Here is a 14,378-nt window from a genome sequence, read left to right on the forward strand (position 1 = left end):
TATCTTAAAAGACATGATGGCATGGCTCGCTGCTTCTACTATCGTCTCCGCCATGTCTGTGGCTTTGACCCCGAGGTCCATCCATGGTACGACCCTGAACATGTCCACGGTGTCCTGGAAAATGATGCTTTCAAACTTCCCTGGAATAGGCCAATATACAGCCTGAGACGAATTCCAGCCAACAAACCTCATCTTGTTCTTTTTGATAAAGCTCATGAAATTATTTATATCATTGAATTTTCTGTCCCTTTTGACAGCATTGTGATGGGCAAGATTCAGGAAAAGCATGATAAATATGCGGACCTCGCCTTTGAAATGTCTCGCCTGTATCCCAAGTATACTGTCGTCAGGCTCCCCATTGTTCTCGGTGCCCTTGGTTTGGTACCTCCTGATCTCTTGGAGCAGATCAGGAGAGTGCCCGGGTTCTCCACCGGGAGCACAGCCCTTCTGACAATCTGGGTGATGCAGAAGGCTGCAGTGTTGCTGAGCCTTCATATTCTCCCGAAAGGTCTTGGTGGGTTCGACTACGCAGTGTTTTCTGGGAGAAGTCCCATTCGCTGTCTGGGCCGCGTGTTAGGGGGAGCGAGGGCCCTGAGCTGACAATGAGCTTGACCAGCCTGACTGTGCCAGGATCAGCCGAACCCTCTCTGCTGCATATCTATCTTAATCTGCAAAACATAATAATACCCGATAATAACACGCATCTTAGTAGTTTTCCCCAGATTCAAGGTGGCCATTTGTACCTTGTGTGTCAGTTTGACCTTTCACATCGAAATCTTCATTGACATAGGTTGAATTTGCTTCGTCTTTCCGAAGAAAACTACCAATTTCGTGTTGAAGTGTACTATGTTATATGTCACATATCTCAAACTATCTCTATCAAGACTCATTCAGCCTTCGAAAGGTGTCAATCATTAGCATAGTTTATTTAATCACCGTCACGTTCTGTTCAAGTAAGGACTACATTCATGATTATGTACCTCCCGTCATATCGACCTACATATACCTTTCACTTGAGTGACTCTGAATGGACAAAAAATAGAATTTTATAACTATCCCATTTGAATATGGGGTAAATACAAAACACGTGTTAATATTAATCCGTGTTTGAATCGAAACTGGAGGGAGGGGGCAAATTGATACATTGTGTGAAGCACCTTTCTGGAATATTGTAAAACGGCGTAAAACAATTCCCTCACTTGAATTGAGTGAAGTGATTTAATGAATTCGATAGTCGTTTTCCAACCTGATGAAATGAAACAGCTAAATGTTGCGAAACTCTGCAGCAAACACAAATCTTGCAGATCGGCAGAATCTGTCTTCATCACTGGGAGCAGCAAAGGAGCCGGTCTTGGTACAACACAAGGCATGCCTTAAACAACAAGTCAGTATTTTCTGTGGGTAGTAGCATTCAGAATTTATATCTCAACAGTTGGTTGTACAAAAAATATATTTCTGTTATCTCTAAATATAAGTAGCTCATGGTACTCATCATCTTGTGATAAATACAGAATGGACACCGGATATCTATTACATTGGCAGTTTTGGCAAATAGTGCCGCTTGGACTTTGATGTTATGAGTTTTACATCTAAATTTAGTAAGCGTACATTTAACTTGTGGTGATTTAATCGTTGAAACCTCTGACATTTATCCTTTAAATCATGTTCCACACCTTTAAATTTGTGTGCTGGAATTTATCATTAAAACATAATTTCGCCAAGACTGACGCTTATTCTGTTTAAAGGCATGTCGAGCCTTGCCACTATTTATTCCAACTTTATCTAAATTGTGACCTGTAGGATGCTGGTGAAAGTATTTCTCTGTCTTCTTTCACACTCTTCTTGGTATGTTTGCAAACGTCAGTAGACCATGGTTTACGAGTGTGTGGTGTGGCAGATCGAATAGTTTCATTAGAAACTTTTATTCAGTTTTTTCCTGAGATGACGCCGATATTGCGTGAGATGCATGACGCCGATCTGACGTGAAATACATGACGCCGATGTGACGTGAGATGCATAACACTATATGGCGTCAGATGCATGACGCCGATGTGACGTGAGATGAATGATGCTATATGGTGTGAGATGCATGACGCCGATATGACGTGAGATACATGACGCCGATGTGACGTGAAATGAATAACGCTACATGACGTGAGATACAACACGCCGATGTGACGTGAGATGCAAGACGCCGATGTGACGTGAGATGCAAGACGCCGATGTGACGTGAGATGAATAACGCTATATGGTGTGAGATGCATGACGCCGATGTGACGTGAGATGAATGATGCTATATGGTGTGAGATGCATGACGCCGATATGACGTGAGATACATGACGCCGATGTGACGTGAGATGAATAACGCTATATGGCGTTAGATGCATGACGCCGATGTGACGTGAGTTACATGACGCCGATGTGACGTGAGATGAATAACGCTATATGGTGTGAGATGCATGACGCCGATGTGACGTAAGATGCAAGACGCCGATGTGACGTGAGATGAATAACGCTACATGGCATGAGATACATGACGCCGATGTGACGTGAGATGCATGACCATAAATGCAGTCCACACCTGAACACCACGTGGCTGTGATTATCTTTACTAATGCTAATAATAATAATAATACATGATACTAACACACATATCAGCAGTTTTCTCCACTGTCACGGTGGCAATCTGCACCTTGTTTGTCAACGCTGATAGTTGCATTAGTTTGACCTTTAAGATAAAACGTTTTATTGTCCCAGTGGATGACATTTGTATCCACTGGTGTTATCTTACCGAGAAACCTTTCAATGTTACGATAAAGTGTACTGTATTATGCATCAACCACAGTATACGTTTTCATTTGTCAGGATCAGTTCAGCCTTGAAAAGGAGGACAATGATTAGCATAATGTAGATAATCACCATCACGTGCTATTCAGGCGAGGACCACATTCATAGGCATGTACCCCAAACCACATCGACCTGCATGTCTTGTGGATGTAGACAGCAGTCAGGTGTGTAAAGAGTCATGTCAACACTGTAAGTACGCATTAGACCATACGGCGCTAAAACATTTTCAAAGTTAACACTTTCAGAATGTCAAAGAAACGTTTTGAGGTGTGGTTTAAAGAATTTGGAACTGATAACTGTTCGTTGCAGAATCACATAATCTAGATTCTTGTCCAACTTGATGAAATAAAACAGCGAAGCGAAACTAACCAGAAAACACAACTGTTGTAGATCGGTAGAATCTGTCTTCATCACTGGGAGCAGCAAAGGAGTCGGTCTTGGTCTTGTGAAAGCATTCCTAGAACTTCCCAACCCACCCAAGCACGTGTTTGCCTCCTGCATTGACCCTGACAACGACGAGTCCACGGAGTTGAGAGAAGTGGCGTCACAAGCTCCCTGCATTACGGTGGTGAAGCTTGATGTGCGATCTGATGCTGACATCGCCAACGCCGTAACAACAGTGCGACATGTCCTGGGAGAGAGGGGGTTAAACTTGCTTATTAACAACGCGGCCGTCAACTCGCAGTTGTATGGCCTGGAGTCATTAACAAGGGATGATATCACGAGTCACTGTGATTGTAATGTAGCAGGTAATGTCGTATTTTTACTTTAAATATACTGAAAACTCACGGTATAGTTCCATTTTCCGTTCTTGACGGAGTAATGACTTGCCTAATAATCAATAATATGAATTCACAACAGTCAAAACTTGTGGTTGTCTAAATGTGACCATGCCATATATTGCGACGACGCGCAGTGTTGATTATGTTAAAATCGGTTTGTCGAATACTCACATGGTTCCGTCAGTTTGCCTGGACACCAGAAAGGAGAAGCAAGCGTATTTGTCGTCATTAAGAAAATTCTGCAGAGTTCCATAAGCCAAGTCGTATATGAGTGAGTGAGTGAGTGAGTTTAATTTTACGCCGCTTTTAGCAATATTCCAGCTATATCACGGCGGGGGACACCAGAAAATGGGTTTCACATATTGTACCCATGTGGGGAATCGAACGCGGGTCTTCGGTGTGACGAACGCCAAGTCGAATATACAATAAGAGGACAAAGTCATCAATATCCCCTTAATGGTAAACTACTCTCAATGAATATGCCATCTAGTTATAACTATGCCAAATGTCGCACGTTGTTCTTCACATTGATCTGCTGATCTATTGTTGATTTGTGTCGTTATTTTGTTCAATATCCTCAAAGTGGAAGGAGAGTTTTCAAAGGCTTAAAAGATCTTCTCTGGTAAGGATCTCTTCCACAAATTTCTGTCAAAGTAAAACTTGTTGTCGTGGAAATGGGGAAAAAAGTTTTATTTTTCATTCAGAAATCCAGAACAGTCCTAACTCGATTATTTACATTGCACCGTTATACAACTGGAAAATTGTTGAGCAATAAACAAACAAACACAATATACTTTCCATTAACCATCGAAAACATTCAAAGGTTTTTAGCGACATGTGGTACCATTTCTGACTTTTAGTGATCCATTCAGACAATTTGCACAGCTATGTTTCCTTTACTCCAAGCGGAGTTATTTTTAGCACTGATGTGTTATACTATGTGTCACTGCATATTTATTTTAAGGTCCGCTCATGGTATCACAGGCGTTGCTTCCTTTACTGAAAAAAGCATCCAAACAAAACGAATGTAAACCGCTCGGATGTAACAGGGCAGCCATTGTCAACCTCTCTACTGGCCTCATCAAATCATCGTATTGGTTACCAGATGAACGGAGATATTCTTACGTTGTGACCAAATCAGCCACCGCCATTGGTACAGTCATGATGTCCCGGGAACTGTTTCCTGATGGTATCCTCGTGGTGGGAATGAGCCCTGGTTGGGTGAAGACTGAAATGGGGGGATCAAGCGCACATATCACGGTGGAGGAAAGTGCGAAATCATTTTTGGAAAGACTGAGTATATTAGAAGCTGAACATCGTGGTGTGATTTTTATCTTATCTTCAGCCCTCAAAATATAATTTGTTTCGTGTCATTCTCTTCCTCTTCCGATGTTACGTAGGAAGATATGACAGGAGTAACCTCGGTGGGAAGAGAATGGTTCGGTGTGAGTGATGCTTTAAGTAGATTGAATGTTTTTTGTTGCAATACTCCATCAAATTATTCTATTTCTTCTTCAGAAATAAACATGACGCTACTCTGGACTAGTGTTTACTCATCCACGATGCAGGCTCGTGTGCATGTGGAGAGAGAGATACATACATGTACATTACACGTCAAAAGAAACGTTACCTACGTTACTTTATGGCGGAGTTACACATCTTCATCTGGCGTTGTGCCACCTCCTGGTCTGTCTCCATGGAACCAAGTGTACCTGTAGCGCCGAATAAGTCTTATAACCGTGATAAGGTGGCATCCGAGGGCGTTGTTAACAGCAGTATATGTCGACCCCGTCTACACAACCCCAGTGGCTCTTTCTCCCTCTTCAGCAGTTACTTAAGGCATATTTTTCGTTCATTTGTATCACGTCATGCATCCTGGTCTCTCTTTGTACGATACAGAATCATTCCACAGTTGTGTTGGATGTAAATACTGGGTGCGATTGATATTGCTACGTATAAGCAGAATAAATGGAAACAAATGTTCCTTTGAAAGCACAAATGTTAACAAAGAGAATTTTAGATGTTCCTAATCACTTTTCCACAATATTAAAGACACGTTTTACTTGTTTTCACTAATGTAAAGTAGCAGAAAATGTTTTATTTGCAAAAGGTTTTGTCTTGTTGTAATAGTTGCCAAAATGGTGACTTTCAATGGTTTATCTCACAGCAGAAGTTTTCAACCCTTCATTTGGACATCTATATTATTGTTATTGGTTTATATCGGCATGGTCAAAATTAGGACAATTTAACACTTTTGAAAAACTACATATCACCAAAAGATGAATGCATTTGAGAATTATTTTTCGTGCTTTGCATTGGGTGGTGTTGTTAAACTTTCCTGTATACTAATACCTTCTGACATATCTTTGAGAGTTTTTAAGTAATTCATAGAGGTAGGCATTTAGTGTACATGCGCGTCGTGTCGCTGTGTAAATGCAAATCTTCGTACAAACAAGATTATGTTTCAAATGCGGTAAACCACGCGGGATGCATGGAATACGCTCTTTTCTGACCTGACCACCAACACGAGGACATTAGTTTTACATGGTCCCAAAACTGCCCAGGCCATATGGAACCGTTTAATTTTTTTAAAAAACAAAGACAAGCGGGAGCACGAGCAAAACTTCACGTGATTCTCGGGAACGTTGGCAGGCACCAACCTGCACCTATCTGCCTCTATAATATCATGCTTACGTAAACAGTAGTTGTCCATCCCAAAACAAGCCTGACGTCATATATCTAGTGATTGTACATTTCTTGAGAGCTCTACAGTTGCAGCTCAAGTTGTTTATTCCAGGAAGTATATTTGAGACATGACATTATGTTTCTTATATTTTATAGTGTATTGCCATCTGTGGTTGTCTGTTGTAAATGTAATTACTAGTTTTAAATTGAAATCTGCGATGGTCTAGTTGTTTTATTGTCCTATGGTGACGAGGTTTAATTATTTACTTTTATATGTTCTGAAATTAATTAATTGTAATTTAAATAACTATAAGCTGTATGATATATGAAATGTTGGAGGTATCATTCTAAATGCTAATTCACTCACTCCACATAGCCCACGACTCTCCCTTACTGATTACACAGGTTCAGTGTACGTCAATGTACACAAGGTATAACACTGACTGTGAATGTCCACAAACAACACACTGGTTTATATATTATAACATTCTGACAAAAGATGATCCTTTTCTTGGTGGTTGTAGGCGATTATGCAAGAGCATCCGCTTGGGTTTGCAGCGATTTGCGCCGTATCCCGTCTCATTAAGACCAGTATTGCAGCGCCACTGCGCCCCACCTGAACTCCAGCCCTTGCGCAGTGAACACCAATATCCCAGCCCTCCCATGGTGGACACCAGTATCCCAGCCCTCTCGCCACAGACACCAGTTTCCGAGCCCTACTGTGCTGGATACGAGTATCCGAGCACCATCGTGGGGACGTCGTGGGGAATTTATTTCTAATCTTTCTCACCTGCCACCATACGTTGGTTGTTAGGTGGTTAACCCAAGTATGCATGTCAAAATTAATTAAGCAGTACCCTCCCATGGCACTTTACCTGGGTAGAAAATGCAAGCGTATATAGCATCTGATTTGTATTATTCTTTTGTTGAGATAGAAATATATCATGTGATTTAAGTCACTTGTAGACAATGAGTGGATTAAAATTATCACATCGGCAATATTTTTACCATATCGTGACTAAAACAATTCATTCACTCTTAATAGATAAAGTGAAAATCTGTTGAGATGGGGCAGAACAATGACCACAAAATCAGAGGTAGATAATTAAGCCTAGCATGGAACTTGAAGTTTTTGGGACAACGCAATATAAATTGCTGGAGATCACCCACAACTGAAGGAAGTTCATCACTCTAATGACCATGGGGACTTACAGTACCTTGGCTACCTGCTACCTAGTTGGATTTACATCATCCCTTCAGCCACTGGTGATTGTAGTCGAATTTAGCCATAATTTAAAATTATAAAGATAACTACTACATTTAAAATATGTTGTAAGATTGATTTCTTTTTATTGCTTTAGGACTTACGTACCGTCTAAGGTGGGCAATTATTTTACAATAATTCAACCCCTGTGAGGATACAGCTACTCACAATCTTGCCTGCTCGATTCAAACTACCAAGAGTGTGTATCTTTTTACAAATCATTGATCAAAACGAATGTAATACTTCTATTTCTTTTTAAAATTCTAAATTTAAATGATACTTAACATAACAGATTACTGTTTTGACATTTTGTAAATATTTATCCCTTGGGATAAAAAAAATATCAGTACAATCATGACATGACATACTTGACTGTCAACGTCGCATAATGACTAGTTCAAATATGGACTGACTACTCAAGTAGATGTAACCGATATAGGGTTCTATAACATGCAATTTAGTAATACCTGCTTCTGTGACCCACTTCTTTTGCATCAGATCACGGATATTAATTCGGCTGATCTCAGTGATGTTGATTCCTGTTTTCACATTCCCATATCGTCTACCTATCACCATTGATAAGGACACGAAAATAGTCACACGTGTCAACATTGTACGCATGGTTTTTCCATGACGTCACCTTACAACCCAAGTAAGGTGTCACCCAACTAACCCGGATCTTCACGGATGCATTTTGTTGTAATAAATGCAAGTGTCGTCCTTTGTTCAGCAATGTTTAACTGCCTGCATTGTATTGCACATAATGTATTTGCTCACATGATTCCATTCACAGGCTATATTTAGCTACTTGCAGCACGAAACGAAACTACAGCGACGATTTGGTCAAGGAGTGAAATGGATTCATATGCCTGTGCTGAGTCTTTCTCGCACACCCGCCATTTTCTCTCTGCACTTCTCCTTCGTAACAAATAGTGAACTGTGTCAATTTTGTAATTATAGTTTGTTATACCACATTTTGTATTATTAAAGCATAACTCACGAAATAAAAAATTCACAATGGCAGAACATTTATAATGCATCAAGTTAAATTAGAAAACGATTGTACGTGTAGCATTTTAGTAAAGTTTTCTGGCAGACTTGCTTTCCTGCTGTCCAGATGCGATGACAGGCACATGAACCTCCATAACTTTTATAGTCAAAACCTTCATATTACACGTCAGTTTCATACTCTCACGTGTTTGCGTTTGGGGATATTTTTGAGTGTTTGAGTTCAAAAGAGAACGATCAATGATTAAATAACTCGAGACTCGAATTCTATGTTCACGCTTCACATCTCATGGTGACAAGCGGCTGGTGGAACAACGGCGATGGTCTGCTGACTACTAGTGGGGGCTGTGCTGAAATGCATATGAATGTGTGTAGCTGCTGTCCCATCAGTCCCACAACTGTAGTATTACGAATTTAGAGATTGTAATATTTAAAAAGATTTTCACTCATTACACAGGTATTGGATGTGAATATTTGCAGAACTCCAGATCCAAAGAATATTTGCAGATTCAATAATTAGTTTCTTGTAAAGTGATCATGGGCAGCAATGCAGGCTTCAATGCGGCGGGGCATACTACTGATGAAAGACGTTAGAAAATCTTGGTCATCCTGTCCTAATATTGTACCGCCTCTTCTTTCATTTCAGCAATATTTGTCAGATTCTCCTTATTGACACTTTCTTAATGAGTTCCCAAACATTTTCTATTGGATTTAGGTCAGGGCTATACATTGTAGCTAACAATGTGACATTTTGGGTCCAAAACCAGGGCCTTGAATGCTTTGAACGATGTTTTTGATCTTTGCACTGCTGGAAAATCTAAACATTTCCATATAACACGTGAGCAGATGGAAGTAAATGTCCCCGAGAATATATGTGTACCTTTCACTGTTTATATTCCTCCAACTACTCGGAGGAACATTACCCCTGACACAAACATGCCATCCCACACGTTAAAGTTTGGACTGTACTTTGGGCGCTGATACATTTGATGGCTGGTCAAGGTTGTTTAATACCAGAAATCCAATTAAACATGTTCTTAGAATTCTCAATAATTTCTGGTCACACTATATTTCCATGACTGTTATTCAATCATTGATCATTCTCATTTGAACCCAAACGGACTGTACTCACACAAATCACTCCATATGCATGCAGACATATTCAGAACGTCATATTTGGTATTCATGGTGTATGAACACCAGCAAAACTGACGTATTTCTATTGTTTCTACTTTTGAGTGTCCCTATTGCAAAGCATACCATTGGACGTTTTCTGACACATTTTTACATTTAGTGCCTTTCATTTACTCTAAACGCAGGGCTCTTGGTAAAATATCTCACACGCCCTGTCCCCACCAGTCTGTGGGTCGGTGAAAGCGTTCGCACGTCAAGCTGATGAATGAGTGAGTGAGTTAATGCTTAACGTCATATCCTGACGAGAACGATTTTGACGTTTATAAAGAATATGTATATGTTATAAAATCTGTGGAATATTGCTGAACGCGGCGTAAAACCACACACATTCACTGTTGTTATCTAACGCTGTTACGCGACGTAATGTGTATTGTTGTGCTGCAAACGATTTAATGTACGAGATGCTGATGTCTTTCGACTATGACTCCCATGATAGTTTGTGACAGTATCAGGAATATTCATTTGACTGCACATCTGACAATGGGCATTTTCCATTTCTCATGTCAGGGAATAACAATCTCACTGATCTACTCGATCCAATGAATAGATTAACCGCCCCACTGATTGGTTTAGTTTAGCACTAAACAAAAACAAAATAATCCGTGTTTCTTTACCGTTTATTCTGTCGATTTCAAGTCGCCACATCGACATCAAGCTGTTCAAGAAACAGGCCTAAAGTGATGAGTCCTTGTTCCACTGTTACCTTTTCAGTGTAGATATTACAATCGTACTGACGAAGCGACGAATCATACCTCACCGGCAACATTAATGACATGGCTGTCGTCCATTATGCCTGAAGTAGAGCAGTTTCTGTCAGTCTGACTTCTTTACTCTTTTGAACCTCAGCACATCTTCTCCATTGATCACGCCTGTCATTGTGACAAAGTCCACCTCACACCTATAACAGATTAACCTGATATAATCTATTCTCTCATCACTGAGTTTACTTTTACGTTGATTTCATCAATATTCCAGAAATGTCACAGTATGGGGCACGGTAAATATGCTTCATCGAATCCTCGAATCAAAGCCTTGGCGTGACGAGCAAACACACTAACCACTCAGCCACTTCATTTATATGAGATCTGAAATGTCGTTGGTTGTATATGCGACTTTAGTGTGCACGAATGCTTCAAATGGAAATTATTTCCATAAGAAATCTCTACTAATAGGAGAGTCGATAATATGAGTCTGTCTATAGCGTGAGTGTGCATTTGTTTTAGCAGTACTTCTGCTGTACGATGTTTGTAAACAACCGAGTATGGACCCATCAATCCATTGATTGTTACTTTCATTAATCTATCTGCACCAAAGTACCTGTATACACTATCAACGTTACTGAAATTTGCTTTGTGTTTACCTCAGAATTATTTCATTCTCATGAAAAGCATAACCCAAGCCCACAACAGATATTTACCAAACGTATCTTAATAACACTTACATTTTACCATTGATAACAAAGCTCCTCTTCCTAGCTTGTATATATTCTTTGTATCTATCTTCAAATATTTGACTGTCGGTGACATCACTCCATGTTCCCTCAGGGCTCTTCCATGACCATGTCCAAACTCCTGTCGACAAGTTCCTCAGGTTTACTTCTTCTTCCTCCTCCCCATGTCTTTCTTCCGGTTCCACCCGAATCTCTCCAGTTTGGTCACTAGCTGTACTGAGCGTCTCTGGTGAACCTTTTACACCAAATGAAATCTTTTGCACAGACATTTCAAATGACCAGCCCCCTACATACATTTGTATTTTTGTTACTGATATTGATGCTAAGCCGAGCTAGATTTGTGCTTTGATTTTCAAAAAGAAACCTCAAATTCTTCAAATTTCTGTTCCAATAGATCGCCAACAACTGAAGGTAGATCACCATGCTTTTGTTACAACTTGGAAATCGACACGTAGCATTCACCCCATCTTCATAGCCCAGTCCTTGTCCTTGTCCTCGTCCTTGTCCCTGATCCTGTCGTGGAGTCTGCTTGTTGTGTCTCTCCATAGTTGATGGTAATGACCCTAAACTGTGATAATCAAACCAATTCAAAATAAAACAAATTAACTTCTTAGAATATTATCTCGCATGAATAAAAACTAAGCTTAATAGACTATTCGCGACCTGGGGATAATGGACACGTTTTCTTTCTAGAGAGCACTGGATTGTCTGGTCTAGACTCCATTATTTACAGGCCGCCGATAGTATGGTGTTCAGGAACAACCAACAACCAACAGATATGGCATTAAAAAAAGTGTTAGTACTCACAAGGATACCTGTCGTCCGACTAACCAATGTATCAAGATGAACACCACAGCTGCAAACACGCCAGACAGACTGACTCTTTGGTACTAACCGTTCGACTATCGTCTTTTACTGTATAACTCACGTCAGATTGATCACGCTTTCTGAAACATAACCTTGTAGAACCTTCAGAGAAGGACGACAATGTCAAATAGGCAACTTCTGTGCACTACAAAGCCCCAACTCAGTCTGCTACACTTAATAGGTTTGGGTTGTTCGATCTCGGCACAAAGTTCAAATCCCAAGTAGTTCCCATTTAACGTTATACCACTTTTCAAAGAAAGGCTTGCGTTATATTTCTATTCATGTATTTCCTCGAAATCGAAATTAAAAGTGGGATATGTGCCAACGTTCGAATTTGGAGTGTCATTGCTGACTGGTTTGGTGGGTTAGGTGCTGTTTGTTTATTTTTGTGTATACCACCGCTCTCGACAATGTCCCACCTATATGGCAGTCTGGACCAAACTACACAATGCAGTATACACTCTACCCTCAATGAAAATTCAACGGACGTACTTCCTTCCTGAATGACAAGTAGCGGCTTATTGAAAATAATCGGGACGTTCTATGCATGCATTTCTTAGAAGTAACCACAACAATAGTTCATTGTACTGACAGAATGTAAAAAGAGTTCACATCTTGTAATCACTTTAAGTGGTTTATTCCTGGAAGTCATATAACACATGACAGTATGTTTAATGGGAGCAGTTAACGCCACCAACTACACTCCTGGTAGACTGAGTGAACCACTCGGAGGTCCTGGTGACCTGTTCGTGGTCAGACACTGCCGTACTGACTAGTACACAGAGTCAAGTAGGTGACTGTGTGTTTGTTTGTTTGTATAATATGACAGACCCATACAGCCGCGCAGGAAGCAAATCCGTTCATGTATGGCCGTTAGGTTGCAAAGCTATATATTTACACAGTAGCGAGGGTTTGTCCAAACCTTTTTGCAAGAAACATGCGTTTGCTTAGAATGGTAGCAGTCTGTCATGTCTGACAGACAACAAGAACACGCCTATGCAGAATAGATAATGCTATAAAGTTTGTATTAGTTCTAGATGATTATCCATTGTGTTCACTAAACGTTGAAGCACGTTCTTTCATTATGGTGTCCGTGGGGTACCTTAATGGGTAAAGCATCTGCTCGCCACGGATTCGAGTCCTCATGTGGGTGGAATTTGTTAATTAAATCTGTTTCTGGCGTCCTCCGCCACGATATTGCTGGAAGTTTGCTATATTTGTATTTTTAAATAACAACAACAAAGTAAATAAAAAATCAAATTTTGCAAGATGAGGGATGTCAACAGACAGAAGTTAATGTCACCAAAAATGTCACCACACAACTTGACGCGGGCCTTTACGTCATTAGTGATCACTGTTTGCTTTGGAGTACTGTATGACCTCGCCTGGGCATAGACAGTTCGGTCCCGAGCCCTTTTAATGTAGCCCGTTCATGCTGCTGTATTTGTCGTAGGTGGTGAAGCGTTTAGAGCCGAGAAACCTCCGAAGATGGCAGATCTTGTATTACCGACATTGTTTCCGATAGGGACATTGCGTTTATGTTATTACCGCTAAACTACCTATATGGCTGCAATTGTTTCTCCAGTGGGATGCGTTTCTTTACATTTGAGATGCAATTTCTTCAAATTTGCCGTAATTCCTTCCATTACTTAGGGGGGCCTGAATACGTGTTCGATTAGGTATATATCTGGTGATTTAGACGGTCATGGAAGCATTGTAATGTTCTGGCTGGTGAAGAAGTTCATTTTGATGCGTGCTGTGTTGGGTGTAGCGTTATCCTGTTGGAATGAATATCTGACATTGCAGGATTTCATCTCTGTAACGAAATGATTCCCCTGCACATGCATTTAGTCAGATCTTTGGTGAAACCTTCCCACATCATCACACTATCTTCACCAAATCTGTCAACATGGTTTAAACTAGGTATGTAACGCTTATTTAGACATGGACAACTCTGCTTCTACCGTCATGACTTTGCAGCATGAAACGTGACTCGACACTGAACTAAATTCTTTGTCATTGTTTCCAATCCATTCTTTGAACGTTCCTGCACCGACGAAGACAAGCAAGGCGGCAAAGCAGTACACCAACATAAGGTCCTCTTGCACGACCTCCACTCCGTCGTTGGCGATTTCTAACTGCTTGTGCAGAAGCATCGTGTAGTCCTCGGACATTTCTTGCCATTTCAGTTGCTGCCACAGTCCTGTTGCACAGATGGAACAACCGGAAGTGACGACCCTGTCCTCCGTACCACTTCACGTGTGATACCGGGTGGATCTAA

The 14,378-nt window shown here is 40.6% G+C and overlaps 1 protein-coding gene and 1 long non-coding RNA gene across 2 annotated transcripts; one reads left to right on the forward strand and one right to left on the reverse strand.

Moving 5' to 3' along the window:
• Nucleotides 1-2,815: 2,815 nt before the first annotated feature.
• LOC137295948 (C-signal-like) lies at nt 2,816-5,169 on the forward strand. The gene is made up of 3 exons (XM_067827546.1): nt 2,816-3,036; nt 3,238-3,596; nt 4,594-5,169. Exons 1-3 carry the CDS (start codon nt 3,026-3,028, stop codon nt 4,986-4,988), a joined length of 765 nt encoding a protein of 254 aa, XP_067683647.1. The 5' UTR covers nt 2,816-3,025; the 3' UTR covers nt 4,989-5,169.
• Nucleotides 4,730-8,220, reverse strand: LOC137295951 (uncharacterized). The gene is made up of 3 exons (XR_010957613.1): nt 8,046-8,220; nt 5,264-5,341; nt 4,730-4,857 (listed from the first exon to the last, which is right to left on the reverse strand). It is a non-coding gene; the product is annotated as an uncharacterized lncRNA (long non-coding RNA).
• Between the last annotated feature and the right edge of the window lie 6,158 nt (nt 8,221-14,378).

Source organism: Haliotis asinina, chromosome 9 (assembly GCF_037392515.1).
Source record: "Haliotis asinina isolate JCU_RB_2024 chromosome 9, JCU_Hal_asi_v2, whole genome shotgun sequence".
Classification (NCBI taxonomy): Eukaryota; Metazoa; Mollusca; class Gastropoda; order Lepetellida; family Haliotidae; genus Haliotis; species Haliotis asinina.

Excerpts from the sequence above, each read along its gene's own strand:
- LOC137295948 (XM_067827546.1), top strand. Across the intron at positions 3,597-4,593 it reads CTGTGATTGTAATGTAGCAG|GTCCGCTCATGGTATCACAG; the intron begins GTAATGTCGTAT and ends ATTTATTTTAAG.